The 27,839-nt window shown below is 38.7% G+C and overlaps 2 protein-coding genes across 3 annotated transcripts in view; one reads left to right on the top strand and one right to left on the bottom strand.

Moving 5' to 3' along the window:
• The window catches only part of adam10a (ADAM metallopeptidase domain 10a), a 31,973-nt gene extending 19,059 nt beyond the window's left edge, over positions 1-12,914 (top strand). The window contains exons 5-16 of the mRNA XM_085401670.1: positions 239-336; positions 619-780; positions 4,490-4,582; positions 4,876-5,059; positions 7,732-7,895; positions 8,021-8,204; positions 8,318-8,468; positions 8,583-8,766; positions 8,852-8,963; positions 9,148-9,368; positions 9,500-9,626; positions 11,231-12,914. Of these exons, the coding sequence (XP_085257796.1) occupies positions 239-336; positions 619-780; positions 4,490-4,582; positions 4,876-5,059; positions 7,732-7,895; positions 8,021-8,204; positions 8,318-8,468; positions 8,583-8,766; positions 8,852-8,963; positions 9,148-9,368; positions 9,500-9,626; positions 11,231-11,376 (1,826 nt within the window). The 3' untranslated portion in view covers positions 11,377-12,914. The remainder of the gene's footprint in view (positions 1-238; positions 337-618; positions 781-4,489; positions 4,583-4,875; positions 5,060-7,731; positions 7,896-8,020; positions 8,205-8,317; positions 8,469-8,582; positions 8,767-8,851; positions 8,964-9,147; positions 9,369-9,499; positions 9,627-11,230) is intronic.
• A 1,450-nt stretch (positions 12,915-14,364) lies between these two features.
• Positions 14,365-27,022, bottom strand: lipca (lipase, hepatic a). Of its 2 annotated transcripts, none has more exons than XM_085401660.1 (9): positions 26,688-27,022; positions 24,425-24,609; positions 22,371-22,550; positions 22,134-22,251; positions 21,799-22,032; positions 20,230-20,472; positions 17,550-17,664; positions 16,939-17,157; positions 14,365-14,654 (listed from the first exon to the last, which is right to left on the bottom strand). In XM_085401660.1, exons 1-9 carry the CDS (start codon positions 26,767-26,769, stop codon positions 14,540-14,542), a joined length of 1,491 nt encoding a protein of 496 aa, XP_085257786.1. In that variant the 5' UTR covers positions 26,770-27,022; the 3' UTR covers positions 14,365-14,539. The 2 variants fall into 2 exon arrangements, with proteins under 2 accessions (XP_085257786.1, XP_085257789.1); XM_085401663.1 differs by having other exon boundaries at positions 24,425-24,603; positions 26,688-27,013.
• Positions 27,023-27,839: the final 817 nt, after the last annotated feature.

The following is a 27,839-nucleotide window of genomic DNA, read 5'->3' as shown; positions in this document are numbered from 1 at the left end:
TGTCAGTCTCTGCTTTATTTTGTGGCTTTTGAGCCAGGTCATAACAAATTTTTTTTGCCTTGATTTTGTTAATAAATGAGAAAAGAGGCCTAGTTGCACAGATTTTTAACTAGTGGAGTCAGGGCCTTTCTCTTCTTGTACTGAATGTTAAAATAAAGATATAAATGACTGATGAAGATAACTGAATGGATATGGTGAAAGGCACTCAAGAAAATGTTTCTCTCCTTCTGTCTGACAGATTACCCTCATAAGTATGGTTCAGAGGGTGGCTGCGCAGACCACTCTGTGTTTGAGAGGATGAAGAAGTACCAGGCATCAGCAGAAGAGCCAGCCAGAGTAAGTGTTATTAAGAACAAGAGAACAAGAACAGATAAACACAGGCAGACAAGACTCGTGATATTACATGAGCTTATTTCCACCTTACCTTACACTGTTAGTTAACAGCAAGGTGGAAGTGTTTGACCTTACTTAAAATGGCAATATAAACTTTTTAGCCCAGGGAAATTTTTAGGGGATAAAAATGTTGGATTGTTTTCAAAACCGGAAATGTGCTTATTTCCCCAAACGCCATTGAACTATGCTATCGATAACAAGCATAACGTAACGTTTTCTGTCCAGGATGTGACACGAATGTTGGAAGATGAGGAATCTAAAGATACTCCTGTCATTTTGAGAAAGAAGAGGGCGACGGGTAAAGAAAAAAACACTTGTCAGCTCTACATCCAGACTGACCATTTCTTCTTCAAACGCTACGGCTCAAAAGAGGCTGTCCTTGCTCAGGTATGAGGAAATGCAGTATGTGAAATCTTTGTTTTCTTTTCTTTCTTTTTTTATTTGAAAAAGCCTGTTTTGCTTATTTGCTGATTAGCATTAGCTCACACCCCTTCCCTTGTTTTAGCTGCTGCCTCCCAGTGACTTCATGCTGGATTACCAAATCAAAACATTTCTGTGGAGTCGGATTTTTGGGCTAACTTGCTGCTGCTACATCCTGACATCAGATTTTAATTTCCTAATTCGTAACTTATACTTTTAATAAGTTTAGCTGGACAGAAGTTCGTAAGGCAAGGCAAGGCAAGGCAAATTTATTTGTATAGCACAATTCAACAACAAGGTGATTCAAAGTGCTTTACAGAGACATTAGAAACAAAAACAAATAAAAAGCATGATTTAAAATTGATTAAAACAAGCAAACAAACAAACTAACTAAACACACACATTTCACACCTGTTCGCGCGATCTGAACCCTTATCGTAAGGGGAGCTACCAGTCCTTCTGTGGACGAGCTACTTTCTATTTTAAATTCCCTGAATTTAAAATACTCTCTAGACCCAGTCTAGACCCAGCTGGGGAGCTACCCAGAGCTCTAAACCCACTTAACAAACAAACAAACAAACAAAACAGTATATAAAATCAAAACAGATAAAATCAGAACAGTAGATAAAATCAGTAGTTAATGTAAGTTTTGAAATTTAAGCTTAACAAACAAACAAAACAGTATATAAAATCAAAACAGATAAAATCAGAAATAGATAAGATCAGTAGTTAGTGTAAGTTTTGAAATTTAAGCTTAAAAGTGTGGATTTGGTGCTTTATTCAAATGCAGCTGAGAATAGGTGAGTCTTCAACCTGGATTTAAATAAAGTGAGTGTTTCAGCTGATCTGAGGCTTTCTGGGAGTTTGTTCCAGATATAAGGAGCATAAAAGCTGAATGCAGCTTCTCCGTGTCTGGTTCTGACTCTGGGAACTGATAAAAGACCGGATCCAGATGACCTGAGGGATCTGGAAGGTTCATACTGGGTCAGGAGGTCACTGATGTATTTTGGTCCTAAACCATTCAGAGCTTTATAGACCAGCATCAGAACTTTAAAGTCTATGCTCTGACGGACAGGCAGCCAGTGTAAAGACCTCAGAGCTGGACTGATGTGGTCCACTTTTTTGGTCTTAGTGAGGACTCGAGCAGCAGAGTTCTGAATGAGCTGTAGTTGTCTGACTGATTTTTTTAGGTAGACCTGTAAAGATGCTGTTACAGTAATCAAGCCTACTAAAAATGAATGCATGGACTAGTTTTTCCAGGTCCTGTTGAGACATCAGATCTTTTATCCTTGAAATATTCTTGAGGTGATAGTAAGCTGACTTTGTTATTGTCTTAATGTGTTTTTCTAAGTTTAGGTCTGCATCCATCACTACACCCAAATTTCTCGCCTGGTTTGTGGTTTTTAGATGTATAGATTGAAGTTCTCTGGTGACCTGTAATCGTTTTTCTTTGGCGCCAAAGACTATTACTTCAGTTTTGTTTTTGTTTAGCTGGAGAAAATTGTGGCACAACCAGTCATTAATTTCCTCAATGCATTTACCAAGAGCCTGTACAGGGCCTCGGTCTCCTGGTGACATTGTGATATATATTTGTGTGTCATCTGCATAGCTGTGGTAGTTTATTTTGTTGTTCTTTATAATCTGTGCCAGTGGGAGCATGTAAATGTTAAACAGAGGGGGTCCCAAGATGGAACCTTGGGGAACTCCACATGTGATACTTGTCTGCTCGGATGTGAAGTTACCTATTGATACAAAGTATTTCCTGTTTTCTAAGTATGTTTTGAACCAGTTTAGTACAGTTCCTGAAAGACCTGCCCAGTTCTCCAGTCGTTTGAGTAATATGTTGTGGTCAACTGTATCAAATGCTGCACTGAGATCCAGTAAAACTAGGACTGACATTTTTCCACTGTCTGTGTTCAGACATATGTCATTAAAGACTTTGGTCAGAGCGGTTTCAGTGCTGTGGTTCTGTCTAAAACCTGACTGGAAGGCATCGTAGCAATTATTCTGTTTTAAGAAGTAATTGAGCTGTTGAGAAACTGCTTTTTCAATGATCTTACTTAAAAATGGGAGATTTGAGATCGGCCTGTAGTTTTTCATTTGTGTCTTGTCAAGATTGTCCTTTTTCAGTATAGGTTTGATTACAGCAGTTTTTAGTGGTTCTGGAAACACACCTGACATTAAGGAAAAGTTGACGATCTGTAACAGGTCTGACTCTAAAGTAGGGCTGGGTATCGTCACTGATTTCTAGAAGCGATTCAATTCCGATTCACAAGGTCCCGAATCGATTCGATCCACGATTCGATTTAATTCGATTCGATTCGATTTAAATCTGGGAAATTTTGACAGTCAGAAATATTATAATTCAGATCAGTACATTTACATATTTTTGTATCAATAAAAAGGAAGCTGACACACGCAAGACTTTATCAAAGGTGTGAGCATCACAGCAGATGCCTTTGTGTCAAAGTAGCTGAAGATAAAACACAGAAAAACATGAAGGTGATTTTCCTGGCCTGGGATTTTATAAAAATATTCTGCAGTACATCAAAAACGAAAGAAAACCATTAATCAACATATGAACATTACCTCTGAAGTTACAGCGGTTTTATTAGAGACACGGTTAAGCGTTTTGCATTTTGAATAATTTTAAAAAGTTTAAATTTGTTCAGTATTGAACAGCAGAAATTAGGTTTTCTTTTCGGAAGAATGTAAAAGGGAAAAAAACAGCGGCTGACAGCGCTGTAAACTACGGTAGACTTGTGCGTAACAAGCAAGCGAATAATGAAGAAAGGGAAACTGTTCTTGAAGTACAGAGAGAGAGAGGGAGGGGGAGAGAGAGAGAGAGAGAGAGAGAGAGAGAGAGAGCTGTGCATCGCGGTGGAAGCAAAACAGTAAAAGTCAGAGTGAATTCATGACGATTTTATGTGAATCGTTTGGATCTTCTTTTGCTGCTGGTTCGGTCAATATTGTTTGGAGAGAGATCAAACTAACAGCTTTAGAATCGGCGCAAAAAGGGCGTAAACACAAAGCGCGGACCCGCCGAAACATCAGGATCAGCGAGCTGTCGGCTTTCAGCCCCGACCGTGAGAAAGGCGACATCTAACTGATTCTGATCCGCGGGTCGCACCGTGTGTTTAAGTCTATGTGCAGAATCCCTGTACCTGCTCTCATTTACTGTCTTAACTGTTTGGTGGTTCTTGAAATTTTGTGAGATGTCACCAAAGATTCTGGCATTTCAAGCAAAATAAATTTATATTAAAAAAATCGATTCAGGATTTAAATGAATCGATTTTACGTTATCCAAGCCAGAATCGATTTTAATCGATGAATCGATTATAAAAACCCACCCCTACTCTAAAGTCTTTGAGACCTTTTTTTCGTAATCCTTAATCCATTCATTCTTAATGTTTTAGCTTTTTTCATAGCTGACCACAAAGTCAAACTTGGCATCTAACATTCATAGGCTGAAAACAAATGCCTACTTATGTGGTGTAGGCATTATTCTAGTAGCTGGGAATTTAGCCAGTAACCTGTAGCAGAGATGAGGAGCTGCAGAGATTTGGTAATCTTATTTTTATTTTTATTTTTTTTTATTTTAAACCTAATAATTCACTGCTTTTTTTCATTGTTGTACCTGTGTTACTCCTAATCTAAAATCTTGCACTCCCTGCAGATCTCCAGCCACGTAAAGGCTATTGACACCATTTACCAGGGCACGGACTTCCAGGGCATACGTAACATCAGCTTCATGGTGAAAAGAGTCAGGGTGAGTTTCATCTTGACATTTAGGGTCTCAAACTTCAGGCCAGCCACCATTTATAGTCCTAAATTACATAAAGTGTTACATTATTATGTTTGTTTACCATTATTTAATATGCTAGAATTTTTCATCTATACCAGACCTCATTTATCATTATTAATAACAACTAAATCAACCTGCTGATATTAAAAGTGGAAGTGATCTGTCTACTTGCCCGGGATCATTCTAAACTAATCTGCTTCATTGGGGTAGTTTTGTTTTCCTACTTTTCCTTTTGATTGTTTAACTCTTTCTCACAGATCAATACCACAGTTGAAGAAAAGGACCCCAGCAATCCTTTTCGCTTTGCCAACATCGGAGTGGAGAAGTTTTTGGAGCTCAACTCTGAACAGAACCACGATCAGTACTGCCTGGCCTACGTCTTTACTGACAGGGACTTTGATGATGGCGTGCTTGGCTTGGCGTGGGTTGGGGCTCCCTCAGGTTGGTACCAGACACACACACCGAGCTCTGGTAGTGACTCCCTGCGTTGCTCAGAAGCATTTAAAGTGTTTGGGTGTTTTGTAACACACCTTCACATTACTTCTATAATCATATTTGCTATCAAGCCAGTTATCCATACTACACATTATAATTTTTTTTATTAGTCTGATCATTTTATTTTTTAAGATCACTTTGGTTCAAGAAACCAGATCTCAGTTTTAGTAGTTTGAATAGTGCTACCGCATCAGCCATAAAAAGGCTGACGGGGTATTGCTGTCACCCTGCTTGGCGGGCGGGCAACCAGGCGGGGAGACAAGGACACCCAAGTTTGTGAATGCGGTAACTTGAGAATGAAGAGATGTAGGAGTTTCAAACTGATACCATATGTGCATCGACTAAAAATCTTGGAAAAGTTATAATCTCACAGATTTCAGCTGTTAGGTCAGAGGTCAAGTTTTCAGAAAATTTTGTGAAATCAGGAATGAAGGGACATAGGATTTTGAAATTTATACTGTAGGTGCATCTGCTATGAGGCTGATAGGTACCACTGGACACTGCCAGTATTTCTTTTTTTCCTGTGGTGATCAGAGGACCCAGAGTTTGTTTATATTCTGGCAATGCTTTGAGACCACAAGAATCTGCACAGGTGGCCATTTGTATTAAGAAATATTCTAATTTCTTTATATTTATGTATGTGAGAAAAACTGTTGTCCTTGAAGTGCAAAGTATGCCAGCAGCCTCTCTTTCCTGTTGGATTTCATGCTGTGGTCTTCCCACAGATTGCTCATATAGACTGGCTTTTCCCTCACATTTGTGTTGTGTTTGGTGCTTCTTTCCTCTCCTTTTGAATTAGCTTGGATACCATTTCAACATGAAGTATACCGCTACAAACCCAGACGATCAATCCTGGCGTATTAGCAAAACTGTAAGCTGAAAGAATTGATTGAATAAAAGACATGGAGAATAGATTGGTTGCAGTGAGCTTTGTGGTGATTGATTGAACAAAGGAAGTCTAAAAAAGGCTTTCAGGCCCACTGGTGAAGCACAGCTAATGTGTGAGTTCATGTGACTAGTTGTCATGGGTGGCTTCAGTGCAGGGTTTACACAATTGCACAGGTAAAGAGTGCGATGTGTAGTAAAATGTGCACTCAGTCTCATGGTCACTTTACACAGAATGGACACGTTATTGCTTGACGTGGTCTCATGTTTCTATGTAGCTGGAAGTGGTCTCCTAAACTCTGAATTTCTGGATATTGGGAATTGCAGCACGACTGGGAGAGTGCTTCTTGTTAAGCGTGATACCCAATATATCCAAAACCAATTTTTATTTTAGATAATTTAACAGACAAATAAAGCAAAGAAACTTCAGGGGTTTAGATGTATTCAGGGTCTTAGACTTACAGACGATTCATCCTGTTTCAGATTATTGTTCTCCCCTTTTAAAACATTTAAAACAAGTTCCTTAATTTATTGGACAACCCTTATAAGACTTTATTGTTTATTGGTTAAACCGGTATACAAATAAAACATTCTCCATCTGTTAATTACTGTAGTTTATGGTTCACTGATTTTCATGACTTCTTTTCGATTAACTGTGGAGCCAGTTACGCTTGCTGAAACTACCAGCATCTCCATGCCCTGCTACTGTGTGTCTGTATGTATGTGTGTATTTTGTTGTCCATATTGAACCAGAGGGGTGTACAATGGGTTAGTGAGCTAAAAGTAAGGTTTTGTCACCCGCACAGGTGGCTAAGTCACTGTTATGTGGTAACTGTTGCTGAACACACAACCTGCTTTTGAGCAGGTTAGATTCACTGTTTTAGTTGCCACGTTTTCACGTAATGTTTTATTTATAGCATTTTTTAACTCGTATTCTTTGCTGAGCGAATACCTTTCATATGTGCAAGCTGTCAAACCATACCAACATCAGGAATGAAGCCCAGATGTAAAGTAACAGCAGCACAGACTGTTGCATTCATGTGTGTATTCGGTTGGTGATGCAGAAAATATAAAAATGTTGTTTTTGCTTGATTCTAATCTGCTGCTAAGTCGCCTTTGACACTGCTGGAATTGCAGCTGCTAAAACACAGAACGCAAGAATGCCTGTTTAAAAGTAAAATAATTTTCACTTTGATCTGTGATTTCCACGTTTCCTTTATTAGGCTATGGGATAAAGAAATGTAATATTTAAATATATACACTTTAAAATTTCAGAGCTGTCACATTAAAAATAAACTGCAGCAGTGAGAGCGCATTTGGCTTTAAAATAATTAACTTAAAATGAAATGTTTATTTTATTGCTCTGTGGACTGAATTCCCAGTTTAATTATTTTCTGCAGCATTAATTTTGTGTCTTATTTACAACAGGATTGCATTTTAATGTTGTTTTCTATTCTCTTTACATATTTAGCAGTGTTTTATCATCATCATCATCATTAAAGTGTTTCTGACTGGAGTAGGCAGAACTCATATGGGTCATTTTGTACAGATTAAGAATTATGATGGGCTTCTAAACATGCTCAGAAGGCCTGGTTCAACAGAACGTTGATAACCACTGTTGAGATGCACATTATCTCCAACTGGACTTTTAGGTTTTGTCTAGCAAGCAAATTCAAACAAATCCTGGCTGTGTTTGACCTGTTAATGCATCGCACCCTTTGTTTTTACCGCAGGAAGCTCCGGGGGAATTTGTGAGAAGAACAGAAAATACTCAGATGGAAGGACAAAGTCTCTGAACACTGGTATCATCACAGTGCAGAACTATGGCTCACATGTCCCCCCCAAGGTGTCACACATCACCTTCGCTCATGAGGTCGGACACAACTTTGGCTCACCTGTAAGTACTATTATTTAAATCCCGGCCTTTGCCAGTAGCCTACTTTCTCTTGCCGAGCTGTATTTATTCTGTGGAACTTTCTCAGAGCTCTGCTGTTTCTCTTTTGCTTGCCTACTATTTCACAGCATGACTCTGGTAGCGTATGCACCCCTGGAGAGTCTAAGGAGCAAGGACAAAAGGAGAGAGGGAACTACATTATGTATGCCAGAGCCACATCAGGGGACAGGCTCAACAATAACAAGTTCTCAAGCTGCAGCATCGGGAATATAACCGCTGTTCTACAAAAGAAAAGAGATAGCTGTTTTGTTGGTAAATTCTCTTATGTGATCAAATAAATAAAAGGATTTTGTTATCTGTGTGTGAGTGAGTGAGAGAGAGAGAGAGAGAGATGCTCTTTCAGTCTGTTGTTTCTGTGTGTACAGAGTCTGGCCATCCTATCTGTGGTAATGGTCTGGTGGAAGAGGGAGAGCAGTGTGACTGTGGCTACCAAGACCAGTGTAAAGACAACTGTTGCTTTAGTGCAGATTCAGGGGATGGCGAAAAGTGCAAACTTAGACCCGGCAAAATCTGCAGGTAAGATTTTGTGATGAACTGTTGATTGTGGTATTAGTGAGCACAGAACACAGCTGTGAACAGGGCAGCATTTGTTTGACTTTTGGTTGCATGGTTTTCATTGTTTTTACGCAGTCCCAGCCAAGGCCCATGTTGCACAGGAGAATGTACTTTCAAGACCAATAATGAGGTGTGCAGACCAGATTCTGAGTGTGCCAATGAGGGCAGGTGTGGTGGAAATACTGCTCTATGTCCTGCCTCACAGCCAAAGGAGAATTTCACCTTTTGTCATAAAGATACACAAGTTTGCATCAATGGGGTATGCTCATATAATCGGCTTCGTGTCTTGTTTTCCCGCTTTGTGAGTTTGTATCATAAGTTAAAGTTTTTGTTTTTTGAAATAGGCCTGCACTGGTTCTGTCTGTGCAAAGCACAATCTGGAGGTATGTAGCTGTGCTAAGGAGGATGGCAAGGATGAGGCTACTGACCTGTGCCATGTGTGCTGCCAGGAGAAAAGTGAGTGTCTGATTGTTCACATGTCAAAATGTACACTAAGTATAGTCATTTAAAACTAGAATTATCTGACGTATAGCATAAGTGACTGTTGGTTTTAATGTTTGCTTTTAGTCATGAGAACATCTTTACGATTAAAACATTTTCTTGGTAATACAGATGTCACTTACTTTCTTTCTACCCTCAGCGAATCCCAGCACCTGCAGCAGCACAGGGTCACAGAGATGGGCCCAGTATTTCAGTGGGAAAGTGGTGACGCTGCAGCCTGGCTCACCCTGCAATGACTTCAAGGGATACTGCGATGTGTTCAATAAGTGTCGCCTGGTGGATGCAGACGGGCCTCTTGCAAGGCTAAAGAAAGCCATCTTTAATCCTGATTTCTATAACAGTATTGCAGACTGGATAGTGGTGAGTGTCTCAGTGTGGGAGTGTATATAGTGACAAAGATTTGTCAACATGGTGACAAACACACATAGCTAATATTTTTAGTGATTCTTGTCTGTGCTTAAATATTTTTTATTACATTCTGTGTCATTCAGGCCTACTGGTGGGCAGTGCTGTTGATGGGTGTTGCTCTCATCATGCTAATGGTTGGCTTCATCAAGGTCTGCAGTGTCCACACACCCAGTAGCAACCCCAAGCTTCCTCCACGCAAGCATGTATCTGGTACGTATCTAAACCAGGGCTCTGCAAAAAAAGGAAACTGTGATGTAATCTGTGGCCTGTTGTGGGTTAAAGAAAAACTAATTTTGGAGTGAGGGAGAGAAGGGAAATTAGATATTAAAAAAGTTTGTTTACTTTCATTTTGGATATCAAACTCCATACTGGTTCTATTTGTAAGATTTAGTCAATTTCATCACATCAAGGATTCCAGCACATGTCCATGTTAATGAGCAGATGGGCCGTGACTTCTAGTTCATTCAAATCAGGGTTTTCTTTTCTTCTAACTTTAGCCTATTTGTGACAAATTAATCTTCGGACTTCTAAAATCTCAAGTATTTCCTTTTTTAAGAATCCCATTGCAAAGTACAGTTTAACTTGATTAGGTCATCCACCGCAGAGGTTTTTCCCTCTTGTTGTAAAACCTTATAGCATGAAAAAAATTTACGCTAGTTTCTTTTCTTTGTAAGGATTTCTCTTTATTCTCAGAGGATGTATATTTTTTTTCTCATACATTTTGTATTTTAACCATTTAATTTTTTATTTAATAATTTTAAACAAAAAGTATTTTTTTAAACAAAAAAATGTATATACATCATTGAGAAAAAAAAATGTTTTTTTCAATAATGCATATAATACATTTTGCAAGTATACTAACAGTTCATCTGTATGTAACTCAGTTTATATTTACATGTTTTAGTAGGCCATGGCCATGAATGTCATGGTAATTTGAGACTTTTAAGGAGTTTAGAAAAAATCCAAAATTGATTCAGTGTCTGTAGGATCAAAAATATACACCCTCCACAACATTTAATTAAATGTCCCTTAGTCAAACCAAACTTTGCCAAGACTGGTCACATATCCAGTCAGAATTATGCCAAAAGCATCGGGTTGAGGTGCAACTTGCTAAGGGATATTCCCATGTATGGATCCCTGTATGGATTAGAGAAAATCCCAAACAAATTTAAACTTTTGCATCTAATTCTTGTGTTTTAAATAATTAAAGATGTATGATGCACAGTTATTCCACCCTGGAAAATGAACAGTTCAGAGAAATCAAATCCCTAAATTACCAGGACTTTCATGTTCATGATATGTGTGTGTGTATGGGTATTAACATCTTTGTGGGGACCAAAAATTGGAATTTACTATACTTGTGGGGACCGACAGCCCTTGTGGGGACCACCACAAGGCACGAAAGCATTTTTGAGACTCAAAATATGGTTTTAGAGTCAGGGTTACAATTGGGTTATGGTTAGGTTTAGGGTAAGGGTCAGGGTTAGGCATTCATTTTTGATGGTTAGGGTAAGTGGCTAGGGAAAGCATTATGTCAATGAGATGTCCCCCACAAGGATATAAATATGCACAAGTGTGTGTATGTATGTGTATAAACTTCCACAACTGTGGATTACTGAATGCATATTTAGGTTAAAGAGAAGAGATGGCTGAATAGCAAGGTGCTAAGAAATACTTTGTAGTCCAACATGATTACCTTATCATGTAATAGTCACTTCTACTGTGGGCATTTCTAACAATATAAATGGTAGTAGCATTAATTTGCAGCATTCACTGTATTTCTTTAAGTTAATTGAGATGTCCATTTCCTGTAGACACCCTGAATACTCTGAGACGGCGGCCCCCAGCATCACAGGGCCAGCGCCAAGCTCAGGGCCAGCGCCAAGCTCAGGGCCAGCGCCAGCAGCGTCAGCAGCGTCAACAAAGAGAGCAGTATCAAATGGGACTGTTGAGACAATGAGGCAAAAGTCCGCTTGTTGCCTTGGTTCTTCTTCGTGCCTACAATCGGAGCACCTTACTCCAAAGAGTTACCTTTACCACTTATTGCAGAATTCTGAGAACTTGCAACTGAAACATTTTTACTGGACAAAACCTGATGTATTTTTGGGTCTAACAAACTCACTCATCTCTGCTCTAAGAGCAAGACTAGCAGTGGTTCACTTAGCTTTTATAGGAAATACATTTTTCCAAGGATGAACGGGGGAGAAATTTACTGATCTCCGTTATTTAATCTTAATCTTGTTTCTTTTTTTTTCTTTTTTTTAAACCTTTGAATTTTTTTCTTTTTTGTGGAGGAGAGAAAAGCAAATTTATTAGTTTTTCACAAATTTCTGCTGCCAATCAAAAACAGATCTGAGACTTTGTGTTTGAAAAGAACCTGTTTTTCTTTTGCCAATGTGACTTTTTCCCCCCAATACATATAATATTTTTTTTGTAAGGCATACTTCTGTTCCTTCTGTGTGCAAATATATAAATGTTGAGGTCGTTTTGTCTTTTGTTTCACATGAATTTATTTTTCTTTGAATGGAGATCGTTCACTATTTTAATTCATCTTCTCAGGATCAATAAAATGACAGAATACAAGTGTAAAGACGACTGCTTACAGATGTCTGGGTAGAGTCTCTTCTGGCTCAGGCCTACAGGTCACGTAAGCTGCCATCCAAGGCAGAGGACAGGACTGGAAGAATGTATATAAATGAGCTCGATAAGACCAGTCAGTCATCTGGTGGTCTGAATTTGTGTATTTGTAGTTGTGATATGGTTTGCAGATGTGTTTACAACAAAATACTTGAGGTGGAATTGAATGACGAGAAAATAGCTTTTGTTAAACTGATTGTATCACACTTGTATTCTGTAATAACTCTTTTTACCTAACTGGTTGCTTTGACTCTGAGCGGTGAAACAACCACTTTGTGCTACATTCAGAAAAGTGAAAGCTAAACCAGAATGCGTTAAACCAAACAATACAAGTGTACAGAACTGATTAGAGGAGAGAGAAGTCCTGGTTTGACTGTCGTGTCTTTTAACTCTTGTCATCTGTCCATCTTTTCACACATTAGCAGTTGTTAAAGACAAAGTAAAACCACTCAAATGCAGTCAGACCTTTATACCCAGATAAGGAACCTGTCCGGGTTTATATGTGGTTTGTTTTTTGTTTTTTCTTTGTTTTTTTGCTTTTAATGCTTTTTAATGCAGTTGAGATTGTTTCTATTGTGCATGGAGTTGGGAAGTCTAGCGATTCTAATTGTATTATTGCTTTGTTGCTGCTGTTAACAGATCTTTATCAGAGTGAACAATCACATCGCATCAGCCATCCACTACTGTTCTGTCCTTCTTTTTGCTACTGATTGGGGATTTTGTTAACCTTTGTTACTCCCTTTGGTTTTGTGTGATTACATTAAATATGTGCCTACTCGGAGCAGTGTGACTGAAGTTGATGTACAAGTGTCAGCAATCGTTACTGAAGACTGAAACGATGTCTGTGTGATGCAACTTAGAGCATAGCCTTGCCTGATTGTAGACACTTTATCAGCCAGCACGTGAAGAATCCAATTTTGCACACAGATAAAAACCTTTTTTGGCTTAACTTGAGCAGTATTCAGTAAGTGTAATTTTAGGTTCTCTTCAGATAAATAGATACAAATGCAGAACACACACAAACATGATTTGTAGACTACATAACATATGTTTAGTAGAATAAAAGAGATGCTCCCTCAAATGAGCTCTGTTGAGCGCAGCTGCAATTTAGCATTGTTTTATGTGCAAGGTGCCAGGATGTCTTACAGACCAGATTCTATGCAGAGCTTCACAGAGTTTTAACATTTGACCTTCTCAGTGAGAAATGCCTCCAGCGTGTCCTCCTGAGAGGGTACACGGAAAACCGTGTGCTGCAGCAAAGCTTGTGAACAGGCACAAATGCAATTCTTTTGCTCCCTTTTCTTATGTTCTTTGTCTTTGTGGTGCTACTAGTTATGCTTTTTGTTGGTTATGAGATTTTCTGTGGCTTTTTAAAAAAAAAAGCTTTTGTCTGTGTGTGAGAGAGAGAGACGCTTTGCTGAAACATTCGTATCTTTTTAAAAAAAAAAATATATGTATGATGTGGATACTTGGTGTCGAGGGTTAGTACTCTGGGATTTTGTTTGTTGATGTTGCACTGAAATGTAAGCGATGTAAACAGAATCCATAATGTTATAGATTCATTACTACTGTCTGATTTAATGCGTTGTCTTTTATACTGTGCCTTCAAATTGTGTGGTTTTGTTTTCCCCCTTCTTTTGTTCTGATTCTCATCCTGCTTAATTTGAATATTTTACTACATTTGCAAAGGTGGAAATGTATAATTTCTTTTGAATTACTTGAACTGCATTAATAAAGTTGAATTTACCATATTGTTTCCCTCTTTGTCCAGTGTTAAAAGGTAGCGCCATGGATTTCTGATATTTTAAAAAAGAAACATTTTACAATTTAATTTAATGTTATTATGTTATTCAACCCACAAATGGTTCAAAGTGATGATTGGTAAGAAGATTCAAGTGTCGCACCTGATTTAGAAGAACAAGATTCAACTGCATTCGAGTTTTCAGCTGTAACAGCCTGCCCTCTGCAGTCATCACCTGGTAATTACTTGCCTTTCTTAATCTCTTAATGAGATTTTAAGACTGATTTTGTTTTCAAGCAATTATGATACAAATTCAAATAATAGATGCAAAATAGGCATCAATAGAGGGTTTTATAAACATCAATTTTCAGTTAGAATTTAGATTAGTTCCCGTTTCAGGCTTTAAAGGGTTTAGCGCTTTAACTTACAGTTCAACCTGTCAGTTGTGTTTTCATTCAACCAAAATATCTGCACATTTGTGACATGGAAAAATGTGTTAGTCCGTAGCTGGATACGAATGGACCTTTGTGCATGTGTAGAAAAATAAACCCACCTAATGACATGATAGAAAAGAACAGTATATTTATTCAGCACTTCTTTCCAGCAATTATGGTTTTCTGAGTTACTCCCTGAATGTACACAACTTCCCTTCAAGGAGGGAGAATTTTATCGCATTCGTTGTTGTTTTCAAGGGCCATTCAACTGATATCTTCAGTTAGATCTTCAGCGAGTGACCCACACAAGTCTATAAGTTGTCCTTTCTTCTGGGCCTTTTTGGTCTCTCTTCCTTACAGCGTACAAACACCATGTCTTCTGACGCTTCCATTTGTCTCTCGTTTGTCATGGAACAGAAAGATGTCCTGGAAAACAGAGACGGTGTCGTTAACACGCTGCGATTAAACAGAAAGAGTGAGTGCAGGAGTAAAGATTAACCAGTCTGTGTATGGGAAACAACCCACTAGATGGCATCAGCAGTCTGTAATGGTCTCAAGTGTGTTCTTTATACGATTGTAGCATCTTTACCTTACAATATGAAGCACCTTGAGCCAACTGTTGTTACAATTTGGTGCTATTTCATTAAAACTGAACTGAATTAATATAATTCAGTATCAGTAATATTACTCGTCTTAGCACTATTGTACAATTTGAGACAACTGTACTTGACTTTCTTTCCTGTTTATCCCATTTTCAGCTCTATTAAATATCACAGTGTGATTTTTATTTTATATTTGGAAATATCATATATGCTCATATATATGTGCTTTGAATGTGATACGAAAAACTGCAGGGTCAACAGAGGTCATCTGTGATGCCACCAATGCAAGTTAAAACTTTACAATGCAAAGAGAAAAAACCCCAAACACCATCCAAAACACAGCAGCTTTCTCTGGGTCAAAGCTCATTTGAATGTGTACAGAGTGGGAATGTGAAGATATTTTGGAAATCATGGACACTGTGTCCTCCGATAGATGCAACAGTAAAAGGACTGGTACTTACATTGCACTCTCTTACTCTATTTGAGCACTCAAAGTACTTTCTAGCCACAAGCCTTAATCACCATTTTCTATGCCTAATTGCTTTTAAAGTGATTTAACCTAACACATAGATGCAGCAGGGGCAGCTCAGGGCTCAGCATCTTGCCCAGGGAAACACTGACACGCAGACTAAAACCACTGACCTTCCAATTAGTAGACAACCTGCTCTTCCTCCTGAGCCACAGCTGTAACGTGCTAATCCGTGAAGGCCCCATTAATGCTGAATGACACATATATTCAGATAGAGCCATTCAGACGTCTCTTTCAGAGAAGAGCTTTTTGCATGCAGCAAAGATAATGCTAAACCACTTTTTGACACATATTGTTGGCTGCTGTAGACTAAACTAGCCTGTCATGTCTGTCTGCAGTTAGACCTGCAACCTACAGGAAATATGTGATCTATCATGAAACAAAAAAATAATACAAAGAAAACAAACAAGCTGAAAAGTATCAATCACTAAAAAACATTTCACCTTTAAAAGTTCAGTTAATGTTCTTAGTTTTTGTCACGGCTTTTGTTGAAATGGGTTTGGACTGGATCATTGAAGCATTTGTATATGTATATATATATATACATACATATATATATATATATATATATATATATATATATATATATATATATATATACACACACATATATATATATATATACACACACATATATATATATATATACACACACATATATATATATATACACACACATATATATATATATATATATACACACATATATATATATATATATGTATATATACACACATATATATACATATATATACACACATATATATACATATATATATATACATACATATATATATATATATATATATATACACACATATATATACATATACATATATATACACATATACACACACATATATACATATATATATATATATATATATATATATATATATATATATATATATATATATATATATATATATATATATATATATATATACATACATATACATACATATATATATATATATATATATATATATACACATATATATACATATACATATATATACACATATACACACACATATATATATATATATATATATATATATATATATATATATATATATATATATATATATATATATATATATATATATATGTGTGTGTGTATGTAAATAAAATCAATTTAAAAATATGTAGTTTAAAAAAATAGAAAAGGCTTCAGCAGTGTTGGAATCATGTGTGGAATAAAGCCCGGTATGATGATGAAAAGCTGTATAATTATTTGTGCTCTCCATCATTTAAGCCCTTAATTTAGGGGTGTCAAACATGAGGCTGGGGGGCAGAATTGGCACAGCTAAGACTCCAATCCGGCCTGCTGGATTTCTTTAGAAAATATGGAAGGCATAAAGGTTTTGATTTAATTATATATTTATAAGTTTTACAGTTTGTTGATAATAACCTCCCCCATTCATTCTACACCAAAGTAATAGATAAACAATTAAAGACAGAACAATTCCTGTTTTTTTGGTGTCTGCTAAAGAAACTTTGGTTAAAACAAGAAAATTTACAGCAATCAAGAAAAACTTTTGGTTTTATGCTGCTAGCTCGTAAGAAACACATGTACCTCCTCTGTGTTTCGCCCGCTTTGACGCTGACTTTGCCCACATTCAGGAGTCTTTTTCTTTCCCAAGTTCTCCAAGGAATGATGGTCTGCACCTTGTCCCACACATTTTCCCACAGAGGAGATGCCTCCCAGCGTATATTGAGCAACATCAGTTCCCCCAAGTCTCTGTCCAGGGTGATCAGGAAGGTGAAGGTTTTGTTACCTGAAATCTTTTCATTGCTGGTGGAGATTTTTAAAACAGTAATCGAGAGAGACAAAGTTAGACGAGAGTTAATCACCCTGCAAAAGGCTGTTGTGGCGGCTCAGACTAGAGCGGGACAGCAGATGAGATTTCCTCTGCTAGCACTGTTTAGCCTGAGACGCTTTGATACACAGAATATGAAGGATAACACAGTTGTCAGGGAATATTGTCTTGTTTAAATTATTCATCCCATCATTGCCATTTATAGTTCTCTTTCATGCAAAGGCTTCAGTTGTTTCCATGTGTGTCAGCTGCTCTCCTTAACTTGCTTTGTAGAGCTGAGAGCCCAGCTGCATATTGCATGTGTCAAAGAGTGCTCATGTGTTCTGATTTAAACCCGATGGGGGGTTGGTGTTGGTACAGTACTCACAAGGTGATGTCCACAGCTCCACTCTCTTCTTTGGTTCCTGTGAGGGAGATCGTAAGAGAGGGCTCAACCTTCTCCGTCTGATTGATGAACTGGACCCTGAACTGGTAATGATAGACTGAAGGGTGGAAGCCAGAAACAGAAGAAGAAGAGGACACGGTTACAGAGAAACCCCCGACACAGTTTTCAGTTTTTCTTGTTAGCTTTACATTTTATCAGTCTAACATATAGGATAATAAAACATTGAAACAGGAACAGATTTTGTGTAGATAATGGCTGATTTTTGTATTCCTACCAGTCAAACAGAGGACTGGATTCATTTACTGGTGGATGTGGACTGTCTAAACAGATTTAGATGTAAGTTTTTATTCGATAGTGTGAAAAATTGGCAAAAACTGCTCTGTAATTTTTTTGATTTAGACAAAGAAAAAATGTTTTATGAGGCCAAAGTGGCCCTGATCTTTCACTTTTAACTACTAAAATCTAATTTGCTTATCCTAGGCTTATGGAGCTACAGTGGGGCAAAAAAGTATTTAGTCAGCCACCGATTGTGCAAGTTCCCCCGCTTAAAATGATGACAGAGGTCAGTAATTTGCACCAGAGGTACACTTCAACTGTGAGAGACAGAATGTGAAAAAAAAATCCATGAATCCACATGGTAGGATTTGTAAAGAATTTATTCGTAAATTAGGGTGGAAAATAAGTATTTGGTCACCTCAAACAAGGAAAATCTCTGGCTCTCACAGACCTGTAACGTCTTCTGTAAGAAGCTTTTCTGTCCCCCACTCGTTACCTGTATGAATGGCACCTGTTTGAACTCATCATCTGTATAAAAGACACCTGTCCACAGCCTCAAACAGTCAGACTCCAAACTCCGCCATGGCCAAGACCAAAGAGCTTTCGAAGGACACCAGGAAAAGTATTGTAGACCTGCACCAGACTGGGAAGAGTGAATCTACAATAGGCAAGCAGCTTGGTGTGAAAAAAATCAACTGTGGGAGTAATCATCAGAAAATGGAAGACATACAAGACCACTGATAATCTCCCTCGATCTGGGGCTCCACGCAAGATCTCATCCCGTGGGGTCAAAATGATCATGAGAACGGTGAGCAAAGATCCCAGAACCACACGGGGGGACCTGGTGAATGACCTGCAGAGAGCTGGGACCAAAGTAACAAAGGTCACCATCAGTAACACACTACAACGGCAGGGAATCAAATCCCGCAGTGCCAGACGTGTTCCGCTGCTGAAGCCAGTGCATGTCCAGGCCCGTCTGAAGTTTGCCAGAGAGCACATGGATGATACAGCAGAGGATTGGGAGAATGTCATGTGGTCAGATGAAACCAAAGTAGAACTTTTTGGTATAAACTCAATCGTCGTGTTTGGAGGAAGAAGAATACTGAGTTGCATCCCAAGAACACCATACCTACTGTGAAGCATGGGGGTGGAAACATCATGCTATGGGGCTGTTTTTCTGCCAAGGGGACAGGACGACTGATCCGTGTTAAGGACAGAATGAATGGGGCCATGTATCGTGAGATTTTGAGCCAAAACCTCCTTCCATCAGTGAGAACTTTGAAGATGAAACGAGGCTGGGTCTTCCAACATGACAATGATCCAAAACACACCGCCCGGGCAACAAAGGAGTGGCTCCGTAAGAAGCATTTGAAAGTCCTGGAGTGGCCTAGCCAGTCTCCAGACCTCAACCCCATAGAAAATCTGTGGCGGGAGTTGAAAGTCCGTGTTGCTCGGCGACAGCCCCAAAACATCACTGCTCTCGAGAAGATCTGCATGGAGGAATGGGCCAAAATACCAGCTACTGTGTGTGCAAACCTGGTAAAGACCTATAGTAAACGTTTGACCTCTGTTATTGCCAACAAAGGTTATGTTACAAAGTATTGAGTTGTATTTTTGTTATTGACCAAATACTTATTTTCCACCCTGATTTACGAATAAATTCTTTACAAATCCTACCATGTGGATTCATGGATTTTTTTTTTTTCACATTCTGTCTCTCACAGTTGAAGTGTACCTCTGGTGCAAATTACTGACCTCTGTCATCATTTTAGGTGGGGGAACTTGCACAATCGGTGGCTGACTAAATACTTTTTTGCCCCACTGTAATGGAGTTCAATCAAGGCAGAAAACCGGGAAAATGAGGCCATCAAAGTGCAAAGTTTCTGATATTGATATTTATCTGATATTTATGTTTTCATGTCTGCAAGTTCCATTAAAACACCAAAGCTTTGTGGTTTCCAGCCCAGTTGATGGCACCAATCTAAAAGCCACCCTTTCCTACTAAAGATCTAAATTACAAATGAAATTAGTGGTTTGTAATTTCTCATTTTTTCATTCTCAAAAGAAATGAAGCTGTAAAAAGTCTAGGTCTTGTCGTAGGTTTACTTGAATAACAAATAACGACTAGAAATCTTCTTGGGATGAGATTTTATGCCATGATGACAGATGCACCGAATCCTTTCAAATCTACTGCCACTCCGCTTTAACTTAAATAAAATTTGGCCTCCTTATTTTTGTGTAATCTTGTCATCAAACTGATTTATTTTGCCTTAATAACACACGCAAAAGCTATTTATATATATTAAGTCTTTAATGGGACATAAGTGTATCCTGTTGGTCAGTTATGACTTTTACACGGCTGTTAGGTCAAAATGACAAACCATACGTTTGTAAGGCATCCGAGACCGTGTTTTCAGGTAGAGCCTCTTGCTGGTGCCCGTGCGGACTTTCTTGATATCATAGCCGAGTGTGTTGCAGCGATTCTTCCGGCAGTCCAGACAGACGCCCTTGTCAAAGGCGCTGTTGTCGCTGCACCTGTAGGCCATGCTCTGCTTGTCTTTGTTGAGCAGAGAGTCGATGAAGAGATGGACAGAGCGCTCATGGGCACATTTCACTGTTTGCTCAAAGCCTAAGAGAAAAATAAAAATGTGGTGAAAATTTTAAACCTGCTTCTCCAAAACGACTTTGATCTGACTTTCAACGGATTGTGGAAGAGCTAAACCACGAAGCCTGACCATTATTTGTGGATCGAGTTCATTATCGCCAAATGGTGGCATCTATCAGCTCTTGCTTCTGTCACATCTCCTATAAGTGACTCATTATGTCTGACACGGCTCTGCTCTGAAGGCCGTTTCTCTGAGCAGCAGCTTGTAGCCTGAAGGCAGCTCAGCTCAGACGGATGGACAGAGAAAAAGCACGGCACATGTTGCTAATTAACTCCTGAGGATGACAGATGCTTTAATGTGGTTCTCGCTGTCATATTGTGAGGATGTGTTTAGGATTGAGAGGCAGCATAAATCCCACAGCCACTTCTGTTAGACTGCATGAAATTAAATACATCTGCCTAAACACAGAAGAAGAAACTGTCAACAAGCAGAAGAGGAATCGGCATCCTAGACGTGGCTTCTAAACCAGTGTTCTGAGGTGGCAAGGCCAATTAAGAAGAAAAAATGTTATGATAGAGCGTGCAAAGAAGGAAACCAGAAAGCCTTTAAGCAGAGAACATACTGCTCTGATTGGAGCTTTGATTTAAACCAGAGGAACCAGAAACTTGAATGCCTTTTCAAACAGGGAATGAATGCCTACTTTATGTGGACTCATCAATGCAGACATTAAATAAATAAACAAATATAATAGCTTTGGTATTCCTGATAAATATGGTCTAAATTTGTAAAAGACTGTTTGTTCAGAAAAATGTTTGTAATATTTAAGTTTCAATACAATGTTTAAAGTGGCCACTTCATTAGATACATCTGGCTAGGGTTGGATGCTGGATTCAACAAGGTGCTGGAAACATTCGGTTCATGCTGACATGATATCATCGCACAGTTGCTGGGTGCACTGTGATCATAAAGGGATGGACAATACTCAGGTAGGCTGACCCTTAGTTGGTACTAAGAGAGGCAAGAAAATATCCTCCACATGATTACATCACTAAAAGCAGCAGTTTGAACCGTGAATTCAAGGCAGGATCGATCCATGCTGTTTATATCTGAATGTCAGAGCAGAGATTGAGACTCATCAGACCAGGCAGCTTGTTGCCAGTCTTCAGCGGCAAACAGACAGCAGGATGTTCTGTTGTTCTATCCCACACTTACAGACCATAAAACACTGCAGCCTCTAAGAGGCATCACAGAGCTGCTTATTTCATGCTGCAGAAATACTATACTATAAAACAATCATGGTTATTTCTGGTGGTCGCAATTTTTAATGTGCTGTTACAGATTTATCTTACCGAGGATCCCGTACTGGGATATGTGCTCGTAAATGTTTTGCAGGTCACACCCTGGTTGGAAATCTCCTCCATTCGGGTAAAAGTCATAATGGGCCACAGCTTGCTTAATTCCCACACTGAGGCCCATACGCTCGTGGGTGAAAGTGTGGATGGCATCCACAAATTCAGCATCATCAGGAGACAGTCTGTCCGTGGGAGACATGCCTTCAAACAGCGGACCGGCTGGATCGAGCCCTGAACACACATGATATACACAAGCATTGGGTGGTTTTAGAATATTAAATGAATAAATTGCTATTTATTAAATTTAGCTATGAAAGGACTAAAAATCTCACCAGTAATTCTTCCAATCTTCTCCGGACCTGTCAGAAAGCTCCCAGCAAATCCAGAGATGTGAGCGCCGAGGCTGTAGCCAATCAAATGAGCATTTCTAAGTGGGTACTTGTAGTGCTCCTGTAGGCGATTAAAGACATGCATGATTGCTGAAACGTATGGGTTTGATTATGGAATGAAAATGTATCACCTTTCAGTCCACTGACATCATAAAGATCAGTGGAGGAGTTTATTCTCACCTGAAGTGCCTGCAGTAGGTGAGCTATGTCTTTTCCAACAGTGCGGGTTTTCTGTACTGCGATTGGATAGTGCTGCTGAGCCAGCGACAGCCAGTCTGTAAGCACCACATTTGCATCTATCAGGTTTGTCCTCACAGCCGTGGCTAACCTCATCACCCAGCTCTCCATTATGCCATCCACCTTCACAACAGCAAAACTAAGCATTAAAAAAACAGCTTCTTACTTTTAAAGTGTTAATATGTGCTGTCCACAGTACAGTCCTGTGCATAGTTCAGTTCGGCAAAAATGAGAGAAACTGCAGTGACTCTGTTACTTAACTAAAGGATTTTTCCTCATGAACCGTTACAAACTGTTGATTTTTCACTTTTCCCCACCCATCATATATTGGCATCATCTTTGTGTTTATGGAGGGTTTTTTCTTTCTTATTTCCCTTTTTGAATTCTTAGTATGTGGGATTGGGGTTTCTGTTTGGTTCTCATTTGCTGAGCTAGTGTTTGTTGGCTTTTATGGAGAATTCTCATGGTATTTTTGAATTCTGGTTCTTATTTTTGAGCACTTGTCACAAGTTTCTTTTTTAGTGATTTGTAGTTCTTGTGAAATTAGTGAGTTCTGTTTTGTGTTTTGCTTCTGTTTGTTATTCTTCACCAGTATTCCAGTCTGTGTCCCCTCTGTCTCGTTCATGTCCTCGTGTCTTCACGTGTCATCCTTCACTGTCTCTTATGCTTCTCCAGTTCCAGCTGCCTTTAGTCTGAAGCTAAATTTTTCTTTGTTTTTCCCGTGTCTTCAAAATGTTGTCCCATTGAATGAGTTCATTCATGTTCCGTATTTATCTTTCATGTTTCACTGTAAAGGTGATTGTTGTTCCTTTTCTGTTTTCATTTCTATATCACTTATGATTCAGTGTTTTATTGTCACCACCTGTGTTGATTACGCTCACCTGTGTCTTGTTCCCCATGCGTCTCTAATCTCCAGCTAATCCTCAGTGTCTCCTGTCCTCCCTTTGTCAAACTGACTGTCTGACATCTGGGACCCTATTCTCAGACTATGGAAGTTTGTTTCTGCCACAGAAAAAACATTTTTTGCCATCCATAAGTCAGAATTTTAGGTTATTTTCTAAAAAAAAAAAAATCTTTAAATTGAAAATCAAACTTGAAATTTTGCTTTTATACCATGACTGTGAAACATATACTATATGGTTTCACTCTAAATAAAATCAGGCTACCTCATACGGGGAGGCATAACAAACTACAGGGCGACTAAGAGGGTTCAACCTCAGCCAAGGCCTGCTTCCTGTTTTGCAGTTTAGGAATAGGTGACCTGCATGTGCACAAGAATGTAACAGCTTCCTTTTATCTGCCATCCTCCACCTCTCCTGCAGCATTCACCAACTTCAGCTTGGTGTTGAAATCTCGCTGACAGATAAATATGATACAGATTGTTTTGTGAATGGGAATTACAGCAAGGAGTTTTTATGTATTTTGGCAGGTGTTCTTAAGTCTGTTTGTGGACAAATATTTTCACTGTTATAGAGACAGCTTTATAGTTGTGTAACCGAGATCAAAATGTTCCATACTCCAAAGAGAAAAGGGCAGTCAAAGTTCAGTGGGGTCAAGAGAGTCATGGCACTAGCACCCCACCCCTTTTTAATGTACGTTTCTCTGTGTTAGCCCTGCAAGAGGCTGGCGACCTATTCAAGATGTGCCCCTCCTCTCGCCTTTTGACCACTGGGATAGCCCCCCCCAACAACCCTGAACTGGATAAGCAAAAAAAAGGTTGAATGATGGATAATGTACGTATAAATCTCTACCAAAACTTTAGTAATCTTGAGTTGTGACGGGTGTGGTCTGGGAACTAACTGCTATTGTGGCTGACATGATCCGATCCAAAATTTAATTACATTTCAGTGCAGATCCATGTGTCTACCTCATGGTGTGTTTTTTCAACATGTTTCAGCCTTTTGAAGACGTTTCCCTCCCTGTAGTCAAGTTCCATGTTTAGTATCCAGTGGCTTAAGTCAGCGAAGCGTAAAGAGAGAAAAGGGAGTTGACCTTACCGACCACCCATGAGTGATGATGATGAGGGGATTACTGCTGTTGAAGCCACAGGAGGTGAGAGTGTGCAGCTGCAGAGGGTCCAGCGTGCAGGTGTCCTCACCTCCTAAAAACAGCCTAAAGACTGAACTGCTGACATATAGCTCTTTCTCCCTCAGGACATCCCTCTGCTCTGTCCCCACTGCACCTCAGAAATCAAATAACGGATGGATTGTCTGTTAGAAACGAGTACTTTACAGAACACGATGGTTATGCTTACAGAATAATTACAAATGATGAATGGAAATGTGTCAATTTGATAACACTGAGTGTGTTTTGATGCATTAATGTAAGTATTTGAGTGAGTAAACGTGGAGAAATTAGGACAGTCAGTTCCTGCTGAGGCTCCATTGGACTGGAGACTAACTAACGCCCAATCAGAAGCCCTTTGCTGTGAGTCCAGGTCATACAGACCTCGCTGGCATCTGCTCACAGACATCACTTCACAACAAGTCCCATCGGATGAATCTCTGCCAGACTCTTCTATCATTTGTTACGTAAACTCCTCCTCCCTCAACATGTTTAAAACCACAGCCAATAATGCCAAAAACCAAGGCGCCTGTAAACACCCAGCAATGCAGCTGCCTTCATACAAGTTCTGGTTCCTGATGTGAAGCCCAAATCGTCTTAGCAAGAAAAGTAAAAGAACATCCAGCCATCATTTATCATCATTTGCTTTGGTGTGTCTCTTCAGTGACTGTTTATCGACACGATCAGTGAAAACAGTCTGACTCATTAGTAACAGAACACAAACAAACCCTAACCCAGAAATTTGTACAAGAACTGTGTTTACTTTGCAAATCAGTCATGGTATCTATCACAGCGCATAATTAAAAAAAAACATATTTCTAAATGGGGCATGAAGTCTGTCATAAGCCCACATTTAAAGACCCAGTAAAAACACCGGCACTAAAGACTGAGATGGAGAAAATAATGGCAAACCTAAAGGAATATGATTTATTTATTTATTTATTTATTTATTTATTTATATTTATTTATGTAGCGCCAAATCACAACAACAGTTACCTCAAGTAGCTTTGTATTGTGAGGTAAACACCCTACAATAATACAAGGAAATCTGATCTGAGTTAAAATCTCCAGTAACTTTTCCTTTTTGCGCACGTTTTAATGATTTCGTTGTAGGACTTTTTAAAATAATGACAATCATCAATAAGGTGTGAACGCATCCTTTACGAGCTTTCAAATAGTTGAGATTTTGTAGAAAAAAGGCTGGGTTTTAAGATGCTAAATATTTTATTTTATTTAAAAAAGTATTTAAAAGTTCAAAACAATAAGTTCAACTTAACAAGATCTGACAGCTGTTTCAGTTTTTAAGTCTCTCTCTGGATGAACGCCATTCACCCAGATATCCACGTGGTGGAGAAAAGGCTAACAGCTTTGTAAAATCTCCCATAGATGTTAAAAAAACGTGATTCATATTTTTATATTCATCAAATCATTTGGTGGCCTGTTTTTCCCCTAGACACTGGGGGCACTGGCAATCTTGAAAGGACCGATTGCATGAAAAATGTTTTATCACAGGATAAACGTGAAAGCTCAGAACAGCTTTATACCGATTTGAAGTGACTCTTCACTGTAAGGGAACAAGGGAAACGCACACACATGCACACTGTTTGTGTTTCTCCGCTTACTTGTTGCTCATCTGTGGAATCTTAATGTAACTTTTAAATGTAATTGTTCATATGAATTAGTAAAAATAAACATACAGCCTGAAGCAGCTGGACTGAAACTTGGTTAAAATTTCACTTTACAAGACATGAATTTGCTTTCAGCTGCTTCCTGATGTACACGGGGTAGCCATGACAGGTAGCTCCACATGTCTAATTTATCTGTGTTTCTATGTCGGCCCCCTCTGTGATCCATTTGTGTCTCCTCCTGGGACCAAATCGGGGAGCTTTTGCTTTTTAGGCAAAATACTACTCTGTGGAACCACATCTTTATAACTATCTACTGTGAGGCTAAATAAACAGTAAAGATTGTTTTAAAGATTGTCTTTAGAAAGAGATACTTTGGGAAATTATGTGTATACTTCTGCGGTGTACAGATTGGCTAGTTTCGGTGTGAGTCTCATTGCAAACACTTTCCTCAGCATGAATTCACAGCATGAACTACAGTTAAATTTAGTGCTTGTTAAAGATTTTGATAGCATCAATCAATCTGTGCATAAATCACAGAAGCGAAGGCAAAGCATGATATTTCACTTACCTGCTCTGATTCCTTTGATTTTCTTTCCCTCACTGAGGTGATAGATTAAAAGCAAACACCACAAGACTTTGACCACAAACATGCCGTCAGCTTGGTAGGTCCTTTTGGCCACGCTTAGAAAATCTTCAGCGTGTGCTGTGGATTTTAAAGGTGAGAACCTTTTGTCTGCAGATGTAGGAGCTGTTTTTAAGGAAGCCTCATTTCTGTCCTGAGGATTGAAATCAGATTATTTTACCGAACTCTAAAGAGAAAGAGAGGGGACACCAGGAGCAATGGTTCGTGGATAAGGGGGATTTATTCTTATCCTGATTGGCTGGGGGCTGGATCGTGTACATTGTGAAAGAGCAGAGGTATGATAGGCAGGGGATGTGGTACGATGTGCTGTGACCTTGGATCCTCAATCGAGACCCTTTCCAGGTACCAGGGTAGAGGTACAGAATATGTACTTTTTATGTAGCTTTTATAGAACTATGTGTTATTGGCTAAAGACATGACATGGATTAGATGTGGACTATTACCGCATTGCTTAAACCCATGTTTAAACAGTTGACGAAGAGCACTCTGTGTACCCAGGGCACACAGTGGATCAATACTGCACACAAAATTTTCTTAACGTCCCACAGAGTGGGTAAAAAATACAACCGCAGGCATTTGTTTTCATTTAGTAATATTGGGTATTAACAAAATAGTATAGCGTCTGAATCATATTTTCTTCAGTTTTAAGCTACTGTTTTTGTTTTCTTCCTTTTAATGCGTACACAGTCTTCACTTCTGATTTCTGTTTATAATCTCTGCGTTATAAAGAAGTGTATTTGTATTTTGTTTGTCTTTTTTATTAAAAACTCTACGTAATATCTCTTTCAAAATAAATTTTAACATTTGCTTGATTCAGTACTTTTATATTAACAATGAATCATATTATTGTGTGTGCAGTGGTATCAGGCTTATATTTTGGTGTCTTTGTATCTGTTGTCTTTCTGTCCGATATTAGTAAAAAAAAAAAAAAGTTTTGGGTTTGCTCATTGCTTTGAGGAAAAGTAAGCAAATAAATAAATGTAGTTTTATTTATATGGCACAAATCAGAACAACAGCAGCCTCAATGCATATTATATTGTAAGGTAAGGTGTTTGGTATATTAACCTTACTATTAAA

This window comes from Rhamphochromis longiceps, linkage group LG1 (assembly GCF_057381845.1).
Source record: "Rhamphochromis longiceps isolate RC_006_pf linkage group LG1, R_longiceps_female_GT1.1, whole genome shotgun sequence".
NCBI classification, from domain to species: Eukaryota; Metazoa; Chordata; class Actinopteri; order Cichliformes; family Cichlidae; genus Rhamphochromis; species Rhamphochromis longiceps.
The sequence above is the reverse complement of the archived record's forward strand: the minus strand, read 5'-3'. Positions and strand labels throughout refer to the sequence as shown.